The sequence below is a fragment of the Durio zibethinus genome, chromosome 15 (genome assembly GCF_047325235.1).
Source record: "Durio zibethinus cultivar Kanyao isolate XHJ-2024 chromosome 15, ASM4732523v1, whole genome shotgun sequence".
NCBI classification, from domain to species: Eukaryota; Viridiplantae; Streptophyta; class Magnoliopsida; order Malvales; family Malvaceae; genus Durio; species Durio zibethinus.
In genome coordinates this window covers 15,959,432-15,983,034 of record NC_143176.1, presented here as the reverse complement: position 1 = coordinate 15,983,034, position 23,603 = coordinate 15,959,432, and the positions used below count along the sequence as shown (strand labels likewise).

Here is a 23,603-nt window from a genome sequence, read left to right as displayed (position 1 = left end):
TAAAGAAAATATGTAATGAATGATATTTCTTTGTTTATCCTTTCATAATCACTGAACATTCCCCGAAATTAACATTGCGTACCTTATCGCTATTCAACATTTTCCATTTTCATTTCTTAATTCTACCGCTTGAGTACTTCCCTTCCCCTCCCCCCCCTTTCATTTTCTTTGTTTTTACTTCTTCCCTTCCTTTGTTTCTTTCAAATACTTTTCCATCCCATATTTTCCCTTTAAAAACAATACTAATCCAATATTCCATCATCATCAAATTACCTGTTCCCCCTTCTTTCTCCATCCCCACCCCATAATTTAAAACTCTCTTTCTCTGTCTGAAGAATTCTCTCAAATTTTTTTTGTCTCAAAGAAAGAAGTAGAAAACCCACACTTTATATTTTCTCGTCTCTTGAATAAGAGGTGGTGATTATTGAAAGGATTTTTCTAAAACGTTTTACATAGTTTTCAGCCTGATCCGAAATGCCCATGGACCGAACCCTACAATCTGAGAGCATGAGATCGCCGACCGTACTCTCAATCGAATGTCTGAAAGGAAGCTCGAAAGCCGATGAATGGACCGGCGACATGCTCCAGAGTGGGGATATCGTTGAGGAGATTCGACTTGGATCCGGCTCTGGTCTCACCCATAAGGCACCTTTTAAAGGCGGCAAGAGCGGAGTCCAGAAGATTCTTCACACCTCGTATAGGAACAAGGAGACGTCGATTCTCGTGCGCGTCAGGCGAGGCAGCGATGAGTTCGCTCAGTTGCAGGCGTGTATTGTGCCTAACGATTCTGGCGGGAAAAAGCAATACATGTTGAGGTCTATAGCGGATCCCAATTACGCTGTCGGGTTCTCGGATCGTACTGAGTTCGAGTGCTACGAGTTGCAAGGTGAGTTTTTTATGTTTTTAGTTTAGCACCGAGTTTGCCCGTCGAGTCGAATGCTGATTTCTGCTTAAAAAAAAAAAAAAAAAAAGAAAGAAAAAAGAAGAAGAAGAAGAAATTCGGAAACTTTTGCGTTGACATTAAACTTTTCGATTCTGTCGTTGGATTCCGTTTCTTCTCTTCTGCTGAGTACACAAATGTTGCCTTAAATCCGCGTGTAATAATTTTTTTTCTTTCTTACTTTAGCATAATAACAAAAAAATAAAATGTTTTTTTTTTTGTTTATTTTAATTCAAGATAACTTTTACAATTTATACGAAATCTGTGGGTTTTTCTTTGTTCTTTATGATGCATGCTTTTTTGGGGTGACAATGAATGGGTAAACTTGCTAGTTGGAACTTGGAAGCAATTTCCCTAATAATGACAATTTCACATTTTTTTTTTTAACATCAAAACTCAAATTATATGGGACCCAGTTAAGTTGAAATTATGAACTTTAATTTTTATCTTAGAAATGAATTGTATATTACATTTTTTTAATGTTCAATCCCAATAAGATTTCGTTTAACATTATTGTTAGTATAAAAAGAATTAAAATTATTGTTAGCATTGAAAAAAGTTTAAATTAAAAATATATATTTAAAATTATGGTTAAAAAATATAATTTAAAAATATTTAATGTTTGATATTGTTTTAAAAAATATTATAGTGGACTGAAATGCTAAAAAATTATATAAAATAATAAAAATTTAAATATATAAAACTAATAAAATTATTTTATTCTAAAAAATTATGATTAAACCGTATAAGTATTTTTGTTAATTTTTTTTTATTTGGATTTGCAAAAGGCTTTAAACCTAAAAGTCATACTTTTTTATAATTTTATATTAAAATTAGAAAACAACAATTTTTAATTGCAAAATTACTTTCAATCTCAATACTACGTTAACCTTTTAACTTAAAAAAATTAACCTTAACTTCTCTTCCAAAGGTGAGGACATTGTTTTTAATTTTCTTGAAGTTTAATTAAATGATAAAAAACAAACTACTACAATTATTACAATAGCTTGACTTCCCCTTTATTCTTTTCAATTCAAAAAAAATATATTTTTTTAAAGCTGTTGTATTAAGGCAGAAATTTCTGAAGTTGCATTCAAACTACAACTGGTTATACTATTCTTTCCCTTTTTAGTCTAAGAAAATATCAAATCAAAGTGGTCGGTCTGATTGTCCAATTTAAAAAACTAAATAAATAATTGTAAATTAAACAATCAGACTTTTTTATTATGGAACAAGGGTTTTACTAACTACTGGTTTAAGGATTTTTTTTAATATTATTATATTAATAATTTATTTTTTAAATATATTAAAATTCGTAACATTATGGTTAATTATCATATTTAATAAAAAAATCAGTGTAAATAATATTTTATCTACTTTTAGAAAATGGATCTACTTAGCTAAATTTTCAAAATTAAGATTTTGTTCGTTAAAATTGATTTTCGAAAAATATTTTGTAGAAAATATTTACATTTCTAAAAAGGTAAAGAATTTTTATTATTTAGATGAATTAATGAAAAATATTTTTTATTATTTGATTGTTTTAGAAAATCTGTTTCTTTTTTAAAATAATATAAATATAATTATTAAAACATTAAAAATTATTATTATTAAAGAATATAGAAATTATTTATTATTAAAATTATTAATATTCAAGAATAATTATATTTTAATAATAACATTTAGTATTAAAATATTATATTAATATAAAAATACATAAAATAAAACTATTTATTATTCTTTATATTAATATTTTAAAATATTTAAAATAGTAATATTTATTATGAAAATATTTATACTATTAAAATATTTATATTTTATAATGAAAGTATCTATTATTAAATTATAACAAAAATCTTTTTTATTTATATTTTTATTAAAATAGTAATATAAATACCTTAATAAATAAAAATATAAAATTATGTATTTTAAATTAAAAAATAATAAGAAAATATTAAAAATATTCATAATAAGAAAATAATATTATTATATTCTTTAACATTAATTAATAAAATAATAAAATTATTATTATATATGTTATTACTTATTATTAAAATAATAATATAATATTATTTATTATTGAAATACTAAAATTATTTATGTTTAATAATATACAAAATAAAATATTTAAAATTGAAATATCAAAAGATTTTTTATGTTACTATTTTTTAATTAAAATTAAATAAAATATTTTTATTAATATAATAATATTTTAAGTCGAATCAAATTAAGTTTGAGTTTAAAATATTATATTCAAAATCTTATTTGAGTAAAACTATAAAAATATTTAAAATTAAAATATTAAGAAACTTTTAATATTAATATTTTAATTTTTTTAAGTAAAATTAAATATAAATATTAATTATTAATATAATAATATTTTGGGTTGAGTCAAATTAAATTTGAGCTTAAAAAAATTATGTATACCATCCGATTTGAGTAAAATTATATTTAAGCATATTAATAAATAGTTTTATTCATAGATAATTTTTTTCAAAAAAAAATTTTTTTCAAAAGGTTAAGATAATTTTAAAAAAGTTTTATTTATTTTATTAATTAATAAGTTATTTTCTATTGATTAGTCAATTTTATATCAAATAAACACTTGAAAATATAAAAATTAATTTTTATAAATTATTTTCTACGAAACAAACTTAATTTAAATCTCTTCAGCATTTTACTATATAAAATGGTTTTTCGGTTGACGAGTATTTATGGTTAATGTTAACCAATTTTTTTTTAATTTGTACTTTTATCCTATTTTAACCAAATTTAATAAAAAAAATGAGTTAATAATAGTTTTTTTCTTAGATATTTTCTTAACTTTTTGATAATATTTCTTTAATTAAAATAATTTTAATGCTCACACGTGATTTTGAAATGGGTTGGTGAAGAAGTCAGTCGCATTTGTTGATTATCATTGTAAGATAATTATTGGTTGAAATTTCTTAACGTGGTAATGTAGAAAAAGTTTAGTCAGGCTGACGAAGCCCCACTACCCATGTTCCGAGAAAAATGGAAGCTTCGCTTTTGGGCTTATGATAGTCGACTAGTTTTCTCTTTTTATGGTGAACTATCATTCTCAAAGATTTGTTTTTTCTCAACTGCGTGATACGAATGCTGTTTCTTTGTTGTGTTGATTGGCCTAAATCTTGCTTTACTTGATTACAACCATATCAGTTGAACCGCTTTCCAAAATCAGCTTTTGCTTTTCACACCAGAGTTCCATTGGTAGGCTCTAGAGTTCACACTAGGAAACATAACAGCTTTAAAAAAGGTCCCAAATGGAAAACTGGGAACTAAGTTGGATCTTTGTCGGCTTGCACTAGTCTTGGGATTTTTTTTTTTTTGGTATTCGATATTGTTGGGATTTGAACTCTAATATTTGAAATTAAGAGTTCAATATTTCACTAATAAATTATTTTATCTATTGACAATTTTGAGAAATCTAAGCTTAGATCATGTTTAAATGAAGAATTAAATGTTTAAAAATAAATTTATTAAAATTTTTTTAGCTTTTTCTTGACTTAGAATTTCATAACAAAATGATGGAAGGCATGAAGATAAATTGCTTGCAATTGGTAGACTTTCGAGCTAATGCTTAAAGAGTATAGATAGCCTACAAAAATGTAATTATGAACATTTTAGTTTATGTTATTTGAAAGATGGTACTATGACCTCAACCTTATGACTAGTACTCACAAATAATACGATTTTTAATTTTAAAAGCAGCTTTTATAAGGGAAATGATGTAGCCCAATTTAGATAAGAGTAGACAATCAAGAATAGAGGAAGAAGAGAAGAGAAAATAAGAGAGAGAGAATTGTTATGTGCATAAATTTTTGGATGTCCATTACAATCAATGCCTCAGCATATGTAGTGCCTCCCTTCCAAGAATTCGAATTCATGCATGATCCAAGATAATGGACTCTTATGACAAAATAATAAAATAAAAGTAGTAACAAAAAAATAACCAAAATAGCCACTAACAGGCTTACATAATTGGGATTCTAATTTCTTAATTTCCTTGGGCCTCAACTATAGGTTGTATCAATTTCCCCCCTATCCAAGACAATCCTTGTCCTTAAGGATTGTTAGTGGTTGAAACAACTAGGTATGGCATCTCTACTATAACTTTTGCAACTTATTCTGCCATTTTATCAGTTTAGGTAGCATGATAGATTTGTGTATGGTGATCCATACTGTTAGGCAAATAACTTTTGTAGTAGTTAAACAAACTTTTGTATTTTGATGCCTATAAATTAATGAAATGAAGCTTATGATCAAAGTGAGCCAATTTACTACAATTACCATATTAGTTTCTTCATTTTTTCCCCTCGTTCTTCCTCTGTTCTAGATCTTTTAATTAGTGTCAGAGCTTCTATAAGGTCTTAGAAGGCCTATAAGCTATTGAAATTAAGTGAAAAGCCATCAAACACTTACCAGCCAACTTTTGTCAACCTCAAATGGCCTCAAGAAGTTGCTTCTTACCTCCATCTCATATATTTTTTTTGGTGAGAACTACCAAATATGTGCTATCAAAATAAAGTCCTATTTGAGTGTTTTTTATTTGTGGGAACTACCACAATTTCTTACAAATCCAACAATAACTCAAATGATAAATTATAGTGAAGACAAAGCAAAGAGGTACAAGGCTTAAAGTTGTATTGAGTCATCAGTATTTGATGATATATTCATCAGAATCATGACCCGTGATATTGCAAAACAAGCTTGGGATATACTTAAGGAAGAATTCCAAGGCAATGACAAGACAAGACAAATACAAGTGTTGAATCTTAGAAGAGAGTTTGAAGTCTTAAAGATGAAAGAGTTTAAAATTTTAAAAGAGTACAATGATAGACTCACAAATATAGTAAACCAAATTAGATTACTTGGTGAGGAGTTGTCAGATAAAAGAATTATGAAGAATTTTTTTGTCAACTTACCAGAGAGGTTTGAGTAAAAAATTTCATCCCTTGAAAACTCTAAGGACCTGACCAAGATAACTCCAGCAAAGTTATTCAATGCTTCACACAAAAGGATTTAACAAAAGGTGCATTTGCAGCCAAGGAGAGGCAAGATGCAAACAGAAAGCAAAGGTAAAAATAAAGAGATCGAAGAAACAAAGGTTATGGAAACAATGGAAAGAAAGAAAAATTTTCACCTTGCTTTCGCTATAAAAAGACCACTCACTTGAAAAAATATTACTGGTATAGACCTGACATACAATGTAGGTATTGTAAATAGCTTGGTCACATGAAAAAAGTATGCAAAAACAAAAAATAGCAATAACCAGATCAACAAACCAGAGTTGTTGACAACCAACAATAGCTAGAAGAGCAAATTTTTTTTGCAACTTGCTATGCAACCAAAACTTTCTTAAGTGTATGGCTCATTAACAGTGGATGCACACACCATATGGCATCTGATATTAACATGTTCAAAGAACTAGACAAGACCTATACCTCTAAAGTCATAATAGGTAATGGTGATTTCATAGAAGTCAAAGGAAAATGAGTAGTGGCTGTTAAGACACCAACAGGTACCAAACTCATTTTAAATGTGCTATTTATGACTAAAACAGATCAAAACCTGTTAAGTGTAGGATAGTTGCTAGAAAAAAAACTACTCTTTAGTTTTCAAAGATAAGGCATGTATAATTTATGATCCCATTGGCCACGAAATTTTTACTGTTCACATGAAAGGAAAATTTTTTTCCTTGAATTGGCATGGAGCAAACTCCTCTGCATATGCTAGTTCACATGATGAATCTATTTTATGGCATAAAAGGATGGGACATTTCAACTACAATGCATTAAATTTCATGCATAAAAATGATCTTGTATTAAACATGCCTATTTTTTTAAGTTAGTGTTACAGTCTGTGAAAGTCTGTCAGCTAGGAAAACAAAGTAAACTGGCAATTGCAATTAACAAAGCATGGAGGGCAACTGAAAAATTACAACTTATTCATACTGATGTTTATGGTCCTAAAAGAACCTTGTCCTTGAATGGTAGTAGATATTTCATTGTTTTTATAGATGATTTTACTAAAATGTGTTGAATTTACTTCATGAAACAAAAGTCTGAAGTTACAACTGTATTTTGGAAGTTCAAGACTTGGATTGAGAATCAAAGTGGTTGCAAAATCAAGATCATAAGGTCAAACAATGGTATTGAGTACACATATGATAGATTTAATGAGTTATGTGAAGTTGCTGGAATTGAACGCCAATTCACAGCAACTTATACTCCATAACAAAATGGAGTCAGATAAAAGAATAATAGAATAGTCATGGAGATGGTAGGATGTATGCTATTTAATATGAATCTTCCTAAGAAATTTTAGGTAGAGGCAGTCTATACCTCTGTTTACTTGCTCAACAAGTTACCCACAAAAGCTTTGAAGAGAAAAACATCGTTTGAAGCCTGGTATGAAAGCAAACCATCAATGTAGCATCTTAGAGTTTTTGGCAGCATCTGTTATATGTTTGTTCCTGAAATCCAAACAAACAAACTTGATCAAAAAGCATAAATTTATATTTTTCTAGGCTATACCAACATCACCAAAGGCTATAAGACTTACAATCCACTTATAAGCAAGGTGATTGTAAGTAAGAATGTGAGATTTAATGAGCAAGCTGCCTTCAAGACTGGTTGGATTCATAAACAGTGACTGGGCTGGCTCTCATAAAGACATGAAAAGCACTTCAGGTTATGTACTTTTCATTGGATTAAATGTGTTCAGCTGGAATTCAAAGAAACAAGGAACTGTGGCTCAATCGATAGCAAAAATAGAATATATAGCTGTTGTAGCTATTATTAATCAAGCAATTTAGCTAAGAAAAATTTTAATGGATTTGACTCAAAAGCGAGATGATCTAATAGAAATTTTTTGTGATAATTGGTTAGCAATTGCAATGGTCAAGAACCCTATGTTTCATGAAAAAACTAAGTACATTAAGATCAAGTATCACTTAATTAGAGAAGTTAAAGATGAGAATGAAGTGAAGCCAGTGCATTGCAAGTCGAAAGATCAAATTGTAGGTATTCTGACAAAGGCCTTACCAAAGGCAAGGTTTGAAACATTAAGGACAAGTCTTGGTGTTTCTAGGAGAAATACGAAGACGAAGTGTTAGTGGTTGAAGCAACTAGGTAGGGCATCTTTATTGCAACTTTTGCAACTTTTTTTATCATTTTATCAGCTTAGGTAGCATGATGGATCTATGTATTGTGATCCATACTGTTAGGCAAACGACTTTTGTAATAGTTAAACAAACTTTTATATTTTGATGCCTATAAATTAATGAAATGAAACTCACAATCAGAGTGAGCCAATTTACTGTAATTACCAAATTAGTTTCTTTATTTTTTTCCCTTGCTCTTCCTCTGTTCTAGATCTTTCAAGGATTAACCCATGATATTGTTACTACAACTTGTAAAGTAGCTCCCACGTAGCATCTTCAGGGAACGTGTTAATCCAACTTAGCGGCACCTTTATTACAACCTTTTAACCTTCTTTACCATCTTTCTAGCCAGTATTTGAGTTGGTTCTTTAACAATTATGCCATCTACTCCAATTAAAGGAAGTTAAGCTTAGGAAGGATGCTTACCAATAAACTGCTTAAGTTGAGACGCATGAACGACTAGGTGAATTTTAGATCTTGGGAGAAATTGCAACCTATATGCGACCTTGCCAACAATGTCTAAACACCTAAAAAGGTCTAAAATATTAGACAACTAGTTTGAGACAATTCTTGTTGCTAACAAACTACTACCTGTAAGGTTATAATTTGAGATAAACCTAATGACCAATATGGAATTCCCTTTCAGTTCTTCATTTGTTTGCTATTATCTTCATTCTATCTTAAGCCCTTTGTAAATAAAACTTGATCATTTTGATATCGGCTTCTTTAGCTTGTAGGCTTTTGTCAATGGTAGCAACTTATGATTCCTCTGCTAAATAAGGAAGATGCACTGGATGGGGTTGTCCATACATAGCTTCATAGGAAGAAATGTGAATGGATGATTGGTAAGTAGTATTATATCACCACTCAGCTAAAGCCAACCACTGATTCCATTCTTTTAACCTCTCACTAATCATACATCTGAAGTATGTTTCAAGACATCTATTCACTACTTTAGTTTGACCATTACTCTATGGGTGGTATGCCATTGATAGCTTTAATAAAGTCCCAAATCTCTTGAAGAGCTCTTGCCAAAATGTGCTCATAAAGATCTTGTCTCTATCAAATACCATGTTGACTATGCTATTAGGTATGTCATGTAGCTTGAAAGTATGATCTATAAAGAGTTGAGCTATTGTTAATGCAATGTAAAGGTAAGCCAAAGTAAGAAAATGCATGTACTTACTCAACTTATCTACTACTACAAATATAACATCTTTCCCACCAAACCTTAAAAGACCTTTTCAATGAAGTCCATGTTGATGTCAATCCATATTCTGTCAAGAACTGGTAGAGGTTACAACAAGCCAAGGTTTGCACTGTTGTCATATTTATTCTATTGGCAAACATGACATTCTCTCACCATTCTTCTAATATCCTTCCTCAATCCCTTCCATTACAATACACTAGAAATTCGGTTTATGGTGGATTATGATCCAGAATGTCCACCACAATGACTATTATGGGAATATGCCATCAACTCTTGCTTCAGCTGGAAGATTGCCACAGCTAATTTTCCCTTTCTTCTCAATTGGTTTCTATACCAAGTGTATTTCAAATTTTGTCTCAACTTACTCTCCAACTCCTTTATAAGCTGTTATAGTCTTGCATCAAGTTTTCAAGACTCTTGGATCTTATGTAGTATACTAGTGTCCATTGATGAAATAGCCATCAATTGAGCTTATTGCATGTTTGGGTTTCTAGACAAAACATCTGCTACTGTGTTAGATGATCTTTTTCTGTAAAAGACTTCATAGTTATACCCCATAATCTTGGTGACACACATTTACTGAGCATGGGTAGTTGCTTACTAATCTAAAAAAAAAAAAAAACTTCAAACTTTGATGGTCATTTTAATTTTGAAGTGTCTGCCTACCAAATAAGCGTTTCACTTCTTAACAGCCATTAGTAACTACCATTATCTCCTTATCATAAACAAATAGGATTTCCTTTTTGAGTTAACATTGCTCTCACTTCAATCACCGAGGCATCAATTTCTACTACAAATTCTACTGAGAAGTCAGGTAAAGCTAGAATTGGTGTAAAATTGATGGGTTTCTTCGATTAACTTAAGGTGTAAGTTGCAACTTCAGTCCAATTCCATGTTTCTTTCTTAAGAAGATCAATCAAGGGCTTGGCAATTAATCCATAACCTTTTATGAATTTTTTATAATATCTAGTCAATCTCATAGACCCCCTTAACTCTGTTACTAACTTTGGTAAAGGCCAATCCACAATATATTGAACCTTACTCTTGTCCGTGGTAATTCTTTTTCCATTAATCACATGCGTTAGACAATCTATTTACTAAGCTCCAAACTAACATTTGCTCTTCTTAACAAAGAGCTTGTTGGCTTTAAGCAATTCAAAAATAGTTCTCAATGTATTAAATGTGTATCCTAGTCAAAAGAATGAAATAGAATATCGTAAAAAAAACAAAATAAAACAAAACAAACCTCCTTAAATAGGGTTTAAAGAAGGAACTCATCAAACCTTAAAATGCAGATAGGGTATTAGTGAGTCCAAATGGTATGACCATGAATTCATAGTGCCTTTCATGTGTTTTAAAAGCTATCTTATGAATATCTCCTTCATGCATTCTGATTTGATGATAGCCAGATCTTAAATCCAGCTTAGAGAAATAGTTGGCTTGCACCAGTTCATCCAATAACTTACCCACTAAGGGAATAAAGAACTTGTCTTTGATAGTGAGCTGACTAAGATGTTTATAATCCACATACAATTTCTATGAACCGTCCTTTTTCTTCACCATCACTATAGGGGAGGCAAATGAGCTATTGCTATTTCTAATAATACCACAATCCAACATTTCTTTCACCATCCTTTCTATTTCACTTCAAAGGAATTCTATGGTCATGAAACCTACTAAGAGGTAGTCCTTAGGTATGTCAAATAAGGATTGATACTCTTGCATCAACTTTTCTAATTCCATCATGATGTCAGAGCTTTCACTCTCCTGTGGACTAGTAATAGACAACTGTGCTTGTACATTAGTTGTCAGTACATAGGCACAAAGATGATGCCCTGTTCCCATCATCTAAGAGGGTGGCAACTTATAAGCATGTTTTTCATCCATAACTTAGACTAACCTTGGTTCCATACCATGTAATAAACACCTTTTAGAATTATGCATAAATTGCATAGTTAATGCATTGAAATCCCAAATTATTGGTCCTAAGGTTATTAACCATTACACTCCTAAAACCATGTCACATCTTTTTAAAGGTAGCACCTCAGTCATTGGAAAATTTTACTCCTTATACCAACCACTGAACTCCTCTACATTTCCTAATTGTGGACAAACTTCCTTCCTCAGCTATAACCACTGACAATTACAACTTTGCCAAACTAGTATGTTTAAGGCCTTAACAACAAACACATCAACAAAGTTATGTGTGCTGCTAGAGTCAATTAAGGCCATAAAGTAAAATGTTAATTACTCCTTGCAATCATAGTTTGATAGCCATGTGAGTCCAACATGGCATGTAGGGAAATCACAGAAGAAAAGTTCTCAGTCTCATATAACACCAACATTTTAATATTAGCAATATAGTGGCCATCATCATTCATTTTATCTTTTAATTCTTCCTCCCCATAGTCTTGTAGCAACATCCAGTACAGTTGGAATTTCATGCATTTATGTTTTGGGGAGCAAGGATTTAAATTGTGACCATGGACACGTTTTCGATCATATTACGTTTATCACGGTTGTGGATATAATGGATATCATCACGAACATTATGGTTATCATGGTCGTGATTTTTTTTCAAATTTGCACAATTTTTTATAAAATATAGTAATTATAATTATACTCATAAAAAATTTTTTTTCATGATTTTTAAAGTAATTAATGACACCTTATCTTATTTTATTTATATAAAAAAGTTATTTACAATTTTTTAATATTATAGTAAAAATATTCACATTTAAAAAATTAACAACATACAAATATTAAAACAATAAAATCATTAATAAAATCCAAATAAAAATAGAAATCAAAAATCAAATTAATATATAATCATTTATTATTTTATTTTGTTTCATCTAAATTATAATATAATATACCTTTCAAATTTACATTAAACTCTTTCATCTCAAATTTCTCAATCAAATTTAATTCTCAAAATTTTCAATTTTGACCAATTATTTCTTCCCAAAATTTTGTTCCTAAATTTATAAAAAAAAAAAAAAAACCTAATTTTTGTTTGATCAAGCATTGACCAAAGTTAATACCCACCAAACTCCTCACTACCCTCAAATATTTCTTTCAATTAAAAATGCAAAATTCTTCAAATTTTTCCACTCAAACTTTTTTCATTTTTTTTCTCAACCCCTGCTTTATACCATTCCCGCAAATCATCCACTAGCCATGGCAGACTTATCTGATTTCTTCTTTAATCCAACCAGCGTAGTCCCAAAACCCATGCCCACAGAGTGCTCATAGATGGGTTTTTGAGATTTTAAAGTTTCAAGCAAAATCTTGGTCTAAGTTTTTCTAAGTTTTATACAACACAAATTTATAGACACTTAAACAGGGAAGAAAAGGTAAGTTTAAGTGTTTTATTATTACTTGATTTCAATAATTTTTTTTTAAAATTTTTGATTGAGCTTTTTATTTTCTAAGTCATTGTAAATCTAGGATTTCTTTTTTTGTTTAAGGCTTTACTTTGTTAATCTTCATTGAAATTTTGAAATTTTAATGCTTGATGATGAAAAAAATCCATCATATAATGCTTTTATCAATCTCCAATTTCCTCTAGAAAAAAAATGGTCTCCACCCATTTCATAAGGATCATCTTAATCCTAGTAGGCAGCTAACAAGTTAGAAAGACATCCCGCATTTGCATATTCCAAATTAGCAAGATGCCATTCTAGAAGTTGCCTCTCCTCTGTACTTTAGCGAAGGCATACAACTGCCAAAGCTTTTCCAAAACTGATCCCAGAGAAATATGGTTTGCAAGTCCACCCATGTTTTTCTCATTTCCATGACTTTGCCACGCAACTTGTTAAAGATCATTTCAATCCTGGAATCGGTTTCCTTATTGACAGGCATCCCATCAGGTTTATATAAAAGGCTATTATCTTGGACCTTATGAAGTGGAATAGAAAGTTGCCTAGCCAGAACTCCAAGAGGTTTGGCATGGATACTAGTGATTGCACTGCCACCAAGATCCACAGTAGCAAGTTTATCCTTCTTACCCATCTATTGAGTATAAACTCCTACCCCAAGTCAATTCCTTCCTTCTTCTTAAAAAAATAGAAAATAGCATCAATTGCGGCTCACTATTGCTGCTATTAGCCGTTATGGCATTTTTTTACGGCCACAATGAACCGCTAAAGATGTGAATTTTCTTCACACCCAATATTGGTTGAATAGTGGTGGCGGTGGGTGCCAATTCCACTAAATAGTGGCTGCGATACTACTATTGCGTCACTATTTGAATCCATGTTGGGTAATACTTCTCCACACTATTAACACAACCCTTTCTTCCTTTATCCTCCATTTCTGCCTGGGAGATTTTTTTGTATTAGGTTTAAGTGTTTTTGGTTGATTAAGATCAATGTTAGGTTTTAGAACTTGATAAGGTGGTTTACTGTTTGAGGTTGGCAATGGGTTATGGTTAGGTGGTGCTTTAAGAGTTGGAAGCAAGGGTGGTAAACTATTGATTTTAAAAGCAGCATTAGTTACATGTGAGTAGTGGTTGGGTTTGAATACTGGTAAGGTTTTTTAAAGGTGGGTTGAATGATGGTTTCAATTTGTGTGCTAAGTAAAGAGCTTGATTCAAGGTTTGGGGTTTAAACAGCATAAGGGATTTAAATTTTTCAAGTTTAAAATTGTTAACAAAAATGCTTAGAGCATAGTTATCATATAATTGTAACAGATTAAGAACCCTAATGAAATCAACATGGTACTACTCAACACTCCCAGTTTGTTTTAACTCCACTAACTCATCCATGGGATCCTTAAATTCCCTAGATATAAACCTGTCTTGCATTTCAACAATATAAGCATTCCAATTCAACTTTCAAGACATCTTTGTACCCTTGAATAGTGTTGGTGCCAATACAAAGCCTTCCCCTCTAGGCTTAACATGGCTACCCTTACCCTGGAGCCTTCAAGAACTTTTCCCCTTCAAAATATTGTTCTAACTTCATGAGCCATCCGTTAAAGTCATCCCTGTTAAACTTAAGACACTCAAGTTTAAAGAATCTATAAGACTCAGGGTAAGAAGTTGTTACCACCATTGAAGAACCTACAGATGAGGATTTGCATGATGGAAGCTGGTGTGATTTGCTAGTCTGTAGATTGATTCCTTTAACGAGCAGGCAAACGATCAAATAGCTTTTTAAATTCCAACCTCATCTTAGCCATCTCGGGCTGTATATATTTAAACTTCATATCCATGGTTTTAACCATTTGTTGCATGTCAGCCTGCAACTGAGTTACCTCTTTCTGGATTGTGGTAGTGATGCCTTCTGCCATTTAAGCTAGGAACGATGCTCTGATACCAATTTGATGTAACCGAATTTAGAGAAGAGTAGACAGTCAAGAATAGAGAAAAAGGAGGAGAAAATAAGAGAGAGAATTGTTATATGCTTAAATTCTTGGATATCCATTACAATCAGTGCCTCAGCATATGTATTGCCTCCCTTCAAGGAATTTCGAATTCATACAGGATCCAAGATAACCGACTCTAACGACAAAATAAAAGCTGTAACAGAAAAAAGAACCAAAATAGATGCTAACGGCCTTACATAATTGGGCTTCTAATTTCTTAGTTTCACTGGGTCTCAACTACAGGTTGTATCATGGAAGAGCACCTTTGCCTTTTCCCTCTCAGAGGGTGCTTTCTCCTGATGCAAACTATTATGGTTTAGTGGATACCAGTATGATCAGTGATATTTCTTAAGAAAATTTTCTCTCCTTCTCACATTTCATCACACGTTTTGTTTATTTATTTGCCCCATTCCATGACTGGGTTTAATGCATTGTCCTTATTTGTTAGAGTGGTATACAGAATGCTAAAGTTCAAAACATCTGGCTATTTAAATATCCTACAATTGTTAAGGACAGCCTACATCTTTATCCCTTTTATTAGTGAATTTTTTACTATTTCTTATCTCTACTGACATCAATGGTAGAAAGATTTTTGAAATCCTACTATACTAATATGGATCTTACCTACAAAGTATGCTTCATATTTTGATAAGTTTTAAATAAACATACATGGTCCTTGCTTAACGCCACTTCAAGGTCACTGTTCTCATCTTATCCAGTAAAATGGGTTGCTGGTTTTGTACTTTTGAATTGAATAACAGAATAGTCGGATTAAGTAGATGCATAGAGTGTTGATTGGTCCTTTCTTTTTCACACCTTTTTGCAACCGTATTCTTTAGTCATGGCATAGAAAATCTCCAGAAGTACCGATCAATGTTCTGCACAGAACCATAACTCGTCGAAAATAAAAGTTTGAATCTTCTTCTTTCAGTCTTTCTAATTTCTGATGCAATGTTAAATAATTACTTCGCAGCTTCAAGGAACTCCAGGATGGTCAGTGAACTATCAAGGACAAAGCTTCAGGATGGATATGTCTCATATCCGTGGGAGAGGAGGATGCAGGAGGTGCTATCAGTTCCAAACTCAAGCTGTTTTCTTTCTATTCTCCTCCTCCCAAAAGCTTCAGATCGAGTGGCCTCTCGATACAATGACTTGGAGGATACCCTTGCTCGAGCAAATGCTTGGCTTAGTGCATCTCAGGCCTCTGGAGTCCCCATTGTTTTCATGAATATCCAAAGTGAATCCCTGCTTACTAAGGTGCAGTCCCTGGCCTCAAAAGCTTTTAAACTACAAGCTGTAGTGAGTCAAGATCTTCAATTGAAGTATTAGGGAGTTGTTCTCCACTGATATTAACATATGATAATTTTACACCCACGGCATGCCTTTTAATATTTACTGTACTGTTCTAACAACATGATACATATGGTTAAAAAACAAAAAAAAAAATGGAACATGATGAATTAGTAGCTAAATATGTTTACATATGCTGCATGGAACAATGTTTAAAGAATTATAGCTGTTAATTGAATCTTCTTACTGAATTTAAGTATCCTTAAGCACTCTTCTCTCTGCTTTACCTTCCGTCACATGATGTAGGATATTAAGGAGCTAGGGTTCAAGGCAATTCTCTGATCTGAATTCTAAGGATACCACGCTCTCTAGTTGACCATTTAGGCAAAGATGATTCATGTTCATCTGATTATTGGAACTAATTTATCTTCTTTAATTGTTTGAGCAGATTTCTGGAGAGACAGCCTCAGCTACCGTAAATGCTGGGTCATTATCTGATTTATCGAACCTAGCCAACGCAAGCCTATATGGTTTCGAGGACTACCATGGGGTTGACATTGGAGTTGTTCGAGCAGTTCGTCTATGGTATGCTCCGCTTGCTGGAGAAATTGCTATTGAGATCAAACTAAAAGAAGATGACACAAAGCTTGGTTTTGCCATTAGCCGCACGGAAGAGGTCCACTATCTGATTCTCCATCATTGTGACTCTATTCTAGGGTGAAACTAGGATTCATTTGAAGGGGATGCAAAAAAACATTAAAAACATATTTTTGTCGTATATAAAATCTTTATACACATAACTTTAAAAATAAAAAAAAAGGGGGGGGGGGATGAGAAAGTAATTTGATCGATAGTTTAGCAAAAGAAATAAGAAAGAAAGAAAATCTGACTGGTCATGATTTTGATCCAAACGAAGACGTGATATCTGTTCATAGTTTTTAGGCTTGGATATCGTCATCATTTTTTCTTGTAATACTAGGAGCTAATTTTGCTTAAAAGATGAATTTCATGTTACTAAATAATGAAAATACTAATGCTAGTAAAATTTCAACTATGATCACAATTATCTGAAGTTATAAAGGCACATAATAAAAAGTATATACTGTCAGGAGTTAGCTTTATGAAAATAAAAACACAGTTAGAATGAAAATAACCTTGAAGAGGTTATATGAGGGGAGGTCTGCATCTGCTGCATCCCATAGTTAAAGGATAGTATGAAGAAATTTGTTGCTGTATTTGCTTATTGTTTTCTCTGTAATAACAGGGATTCATCTATATATCATCTGTTATTGATGGTGATGAAAATCCACCTTCGACGAGATCAGGACTCAGCACTCTCTACAAAGAATCAGTGAGTGCATCTAGGCTGCTGGTTGTCTCAAGATTATCAAATCAGAAGGTTCTTCCATGGATGATTTCTTCAACAGGAGCTGTTCGATGCTTTGATACTGTTTCCCTAAGTCAGAAGCTCTCACTACACCGGCATGCCAACGTGCCAATTCTTATGCATGTGTTGTTGTGGGATCAGTCATTGGTTTCCCGAAGCTTTGGCAACGCAAGGCTTGGGGCTCCTTCTCCATCATTGTTACCATTGCCATCTGAAGTTAGATTAGCCCACCAACCTAATGACAATCAAACACTGCCTCTGCCACCTGAAGAGCCAAATGATCAGAGCATAGACACAAGTGAGCAGCCGGATCGCAGACTACAGCGAGACACTGCTGGGGAGGTCTCCTTTAGATTTCATGATTTTTCTCTTCCAAAGAACTGGGTTTGATTCTTATACCTCCTCCGATGATGCTCTACTTCACTGTGTATATATGAAAAAAAAGTTTGTAAGTAGTTAGGCGAGTCAGTTGATCCAAGCTAGTTACAATAATTAGGCAACTTAATCCAGAAAATCCAGAATAAACTTATACTTCACACATTATAATTAGAAATGGATACATGGTTTTGGGATGTACTCTTCATTTATGGGTCATGTGTATATCATACGTGAACTTTGTGGCATTCATTTTTGTTTTCTGAAAGACATCTTTTGTATGTATGTTTTTCCTTTGGTTGCCATTTCCTCGTAAGTTTAGAGTGCCTTGCTAGAAGAAATATCTCTGTCAATGACAAACGTGTCTTCTGTCACAAGCAGCGAAAACAATTGATCATCTCTGCCTTACCTGTGGTTTGTCAGGAGCAGTGAGGTTCGGATTGGAACTTGCCTTAAGAGCAGACCTTTATGAGAATATTAATTTTATTAGAATGGATCAGGCTTTGCTAATAATGTGTAACATACCATTTTATCAGGATCTTTTGAAATTACTTTTGCGTCTGAAGGATTTGTTCTAAGTGCATTAGTGCGATTGGAAATGAAGCATTTTAAAATCTTAAAAATTTTTAAAATGAAAATATTTTTAAATGTATCATTTTAAAATGATAACATTTGTAATTATTTGGTTGTAATAAATAATTTTTAAAAATTTAGTTTTCTAGAATTCGATGAAATAAAAATAATTATAACAAAAGAATAATGAGATTAAAGATAAAAAAACATATATGTATAAATCAAAGATGTATGGATATCACTAGATTTGCAAAAATATATAAATATTTTTAATAATATAAAATTAAATAAAATTATATTATATATATTTTTTATTTTTATATTTTATGATAGGTCATGTGTAATGAAGAGATGGAGGATTTGGAGAAATTTTGAAAAACCACCTCTTTAGGTGAAATTTCAAGAGAGAATTTGAATTCTTTGTTGAAATTTCATTTAAATTTCAAAATTTCTGCTTCTTTTTTTAAAACAAGTAAATTTATTTTTTAATTTTGAAAACTTTAATTAAAATGAAATCTCTCCTCTAAAAATTGAAACAAAATCTCTCTTCTAAATATTCCATCCAAACATAAAATTGAACTTTAAGCTAGTCCATTTGGGGTGAAAAAAATTGGTTTGAACCAATTTAATCAATCAAAATCGATTGAATTTGGTTAATTCGGTTTAGTTTAGTCAGATTCAATTTTATTCAATTTTTTTTTATCAATTAAATAGGTTAAATCAATCGATTATCTACTTTTAAAATTGATAATCAAACCGACCGAATTTAACCAATTTCTTTTAATAGGTTTTTATCTAATAACATATTTGTAATTTCATCATTAACTATAAGAACCAAACCATAAAACCATAACCACACCCCCAATATGGAGTATGAAATCCCCAATATCCACCCCAAATCTAAAAACCTTAAGTCCCAACTCCCAACCATTTTTCTACACTTCCATTTTTATCTTCTACTAAAGATTAAGGTTACATTTGGCATATAGCATTAATTGAAGGATAAGATACTAATCATCCTATCACGTTATGCACTTGAATAAAATGATTAGATTATTGAAAAGAATATATATCATATACCAACAAGATAACTCTATGTTTCAAAAAAGTAAGGGATTGTTTCAATCCGTAGGATAAAATAATTTATCATAATTTTTAAATAATAAATTTCTTATTTTACCCTTAAATTTAAGTTATCAAATATTTGAAAATTTTTCTACTCTCCAAATATTCTTCACTCTTTATTGATGTAGTAAACCCCTTTGTTCTCCATAAAAAAATCCCCACTGTTTCCCAAACTTTTCATCTCTCTTCATCAACATTTCTTTTAGATTTCTTGTTTAGACTTCATATCAAGTGGAGTTTTCTTAATTTTCTTTCAGATTTCTCAATAATCAAGAAAACCTTATCTCTCGATTCATCTTTTTTCATTCTATTATTGTTTAAATATGTCAATTATCTAACTGATTTTCAAATTTCTTAGTTTGTGTTTTGGATCTTCAAGTTATAACCATGTGTTAATGTCCAAATTATCTCTTTTGCATATTTTAAAGCAAAATCGATTTTTGGATAGGTATTTTACTGTTTCTCTTATTTTGATTCAATTTTGATTTTCTAAAAATAATTGATATTTTTCAATGTTCATCTAATTTATGCTCAAAAGTTTGTTCCTTGCATTCAATAAGGTCTATTCAAACTCTACATAGGATTATAATCCAAGTCTCCCCATGTTTTTGGTCATTTTTCTTTTCTTTTTTTTTTTTGCTTGAGTATGCCTTGTTCTCTTTTTTTCACTTATTTTACTTCTATGCCTCACTTTAGTGTTTGATTTTGATTGGAACAGTGGTTGGTAATGGAAAATTTACAAGTTTCCAACATAAGACAAGATGCTTGTAAGGATGGGTCTAAGTTGTTTTTAGTGAGCTTTCTTGAATGTGTGTAGAAACTTTCATGGTCTAAAGTCCTTTTTATTATGTTTAATGTTTACAAACCACTAAGATATAGATGTTTCTAAATTCTTGCAGAAATGTTTTCACAAGGAGAAAAAAAAGAAAGATAAGATCAACATTATGTGCAACTAAAGTTACAAACCTTATTTATTAAAAACCAAATATTTCTAAGCAACTTGAATATAGCGTCAAGGTTAGGATGCCATGTGTAATTAGAAAATCTGGTTTTACAACAGAAAATAATAGTTATTCTTAACAAAATATAAGAGAGCCAATGCATTTTTCTCAATGTTGCCTAATACTAACTTTTCTAGGAATACTCTTTCTTTATTAGTGACTTAACCCCTCTTTTCGCTTCAAGTTTTTCTTTTTATACAAGTTTTAAAGTGGTCATAATTTTTATAATAAATACCTTCCTCACTACTTTTATTTCATTATTGCTACAATTTACCTTTTCTATCTTAGGCTTTAAACAACTATACTATGGTGTGATTGTCAATTATAACAGCTTGTCTAAAGCAAAGGTATTGAAATGCATAGTGAATGTTTATTTTTTATTTATTGGTAAATGTTAAAAGTTGCTACTATTTGGTTTTATTATGCTAACCTTTTTCCATCAGCTAGGCTTCCTAGTACTTTAGAAATTTTAAGATAGGAAATGATTGGTGAAAATTTATGATTTAATAAATCAATTAAGAAAACGTTAAACAAGTTTCCAAGCTTTTGCTTATGGAAGTGTGTGTAAAAATCTTGATAATGCTTAGAAAAATGTTAAACCCAGCATTGGATAGAGTTATCATGGATGTTTGAAATTATCTTTCAGAATTCATGAACTATATGTTATATTTGACGTCTTAAGTACTGATAGGATTTGTGTTTTACTGGCTACATTTTCAAGAAATTTTAGTTATTTCTATTTTTATGTATTAAAAAATATTGTTAGTAGTTAGTCAAGCTCATTACACATCTCAATCAACAAAACTGAAACTCCAGCTTTACCAATAAAAAATCCTTATTAAATAACAAAAACCATTAGTCACAAAAGAAAAGAACAAAAGTAAACTAGAAAATAATCAACTAAGTACCCTTCTTCAATCCCAAAACAGAACAAAAAAGATGGTGGAAAAGAAATAGATTGTTGTTCATGAAGAATAAACTCAAATTCTAATAACCATTAAAGGTTGAGTTAGGTTTAAAAGTGAATAAGCAGTATCTGTCAACTGTATAAAATATGGATAAATAACCATAAAAAGAGAAAAATCACTAGTTGTTTTACCTTAAATCTCTAATGAACATACCAAAATGTGAAAAAGCTATGGGTTTCTAGGGTTTATTTCAGAGTTCATACAAAATGGTCTAGAAAATCTTAGCAGTTCTCAAACATGAACAATTTTAGTTTAGGACTTAAGTTGAAAGAAATATTTGACTTTCAGCCATGTACTTCTTGAGATTAAAAATGATATCTTTTGAACTTTTATCATGTTGAAATAAATCTTAACAGGTCTCAAACATAAACCATCTTAGTTTAAGAATTGACTTGAAAGAAAATACTTAACTTTCAGCCATGTACTTCTTGAGATTAAAAATGATGACTTTTGAACTTTTATCATGTTGAAATTAAAAAAAAAAAAGTTAATGAAAAGGCCAGTGAAAATATTTGTTACTGATAATGATACTACAGAAAAGCCTTAGCCAAAATTTTACAATCAACATAGAAACGAAAATGAAAATAGAGAATTAATGGTTACTGCTGGTTAAATTTAAAAGCACAATCAAAGGGAACCATTTTTATCTTACTGTTGATGGTGCATTATCAACAAACATGTTGACCACAATTGCTACATTATTTTGAGGCACATAATTTGAACAACTTGTGTAACATATATAGGGTGGGGTTGTGATATTTGGGAGAGTCACTCATTACTAAATGCATCTTGATCACATTATGCCTTATTGAGTTGATTATTGAGTAAAGATCCTTTTTTACTTTAAAATCAATAGGTTTTGTTTAATTTTGTTGAATATGGCTCTTAGATTATATGTTTCTTTAAGTAAATAGATGTAGTTTTAGGTTTTTTTTCGTTAATGTAGTTATGGTTTGATTGGGATGTTATTTTTAAGAATATTGATAAAGGTTGATTGCCTTTTCTTTGTTTTCTTTGATGTTTTTATTAGTTTTTCTTAGCATCTGAAATGAAACTTGATCATTAGGCTATTCAAAAGCTATTAGTTGTATGTCCTTGTCAAGTTCTAAAACAATCTAACAACAGAATTATGAACTATATAAGCGAAATAGCTGTATGGTTGAAGGAATTCATATATAGATAGATTATGATGTATTGTATCATTTACTAGTTTTAAGCTGATGATGAACTGTAGTTTCAATTCTTTGTTTTTTAGTTTCAGCCTTTTCGATTTTGATATGTCTTATCTTGCTTTACTAGTGACACTATCTTGAAAATCTCATTTTTAGAACCTTTTATCTCTTTTGTCTAGTAGCTTGTGTTAAAATGAACCATATATTCAAGTCATACCCCTTATTGGCTTGCATATGTACAAAGCTAAGCCTTTTTTTAATTTATGACTTTATGCTCATTTAAAAAAAATCCCGCATTGCTTTCTTTCAAGAATAGCCAAGTTGTTTTGTTGAGCATGTACTGCTTTTTTTTTTCTCTTTCGCTTCTCATCTTAGTTTATCTTGTTTGGTTTTACTTCACATATTTACTCTTTTGATAGCTTTATACCTTATAAAATTATGTGTTTTTCGTTTATAGATATGGATGAGAAGCGAGAGATAGTCACCTACATGATATCAGAACAAATCCTTCAATAAATGATGGTTATTTGCACAAATATTTTCATGCTAATGCATACCATTATGCAACGATATCATGAAAAACATGTTTTGAAGGAAAGAACATTTGTTAGGCATGAAACCAGGTTAGAATACTTGAATAGGATAATACATGATGAGTGATAAAACTTGCGAAGATCAACTTCAAACGAATAAGTATACATTTAGTATCCTATGTGAATTATTGCAAATAGCTAGTAAGATGAAAATAAATGGGTTAGTTACTTTAGAGGAACAATTAACCATTTTTTTACATATTCTAGCCCATCATATAAAAAATCGTGTTATTATAAAAGATTTCTATAGGTCGGGTAAAACTGTAAGTAGGTATTTCCATAATATTTTGAATAGAGTCTTATAGTTATAAGATATTTTACTTCGAACATCAAATCTAGTTCTTGATAATTGCATTGAAAATAGATGAAGTGATTTAAAGTAAGCTATAAAAAATATGATTAGCTTTGCAATG

General features: G+C 30.8%; 1 protein-coding gene across 1 annotated transcript; it reads left to right on the top strand.

The window, feature by feature from the left end:
• The first annotated feature begins 344 nt into the window (after positions 1-344).
• On the top strand, positions 345-18,063 carry LOC111301831 (uncharacterized). The gene is made up of 4 exons (XM_022897824.2): positions 345-886; positions 15,680-15,963; positions 16,445-16,672; positions 17,261-18,063. Exons 1-4 carry the CDS (start codon positions 475-477, stop codon positions 17,771-17,773), a joined length of 1,437 nt encoding a protein of 478 aa, XP_022753559.1. The 5' UTR covers positions 345-474; the 3' UTR covers positions 17,774-18,063.
• Positions 18,064-23,603: the final 5,540 nt, after the last annotated feature.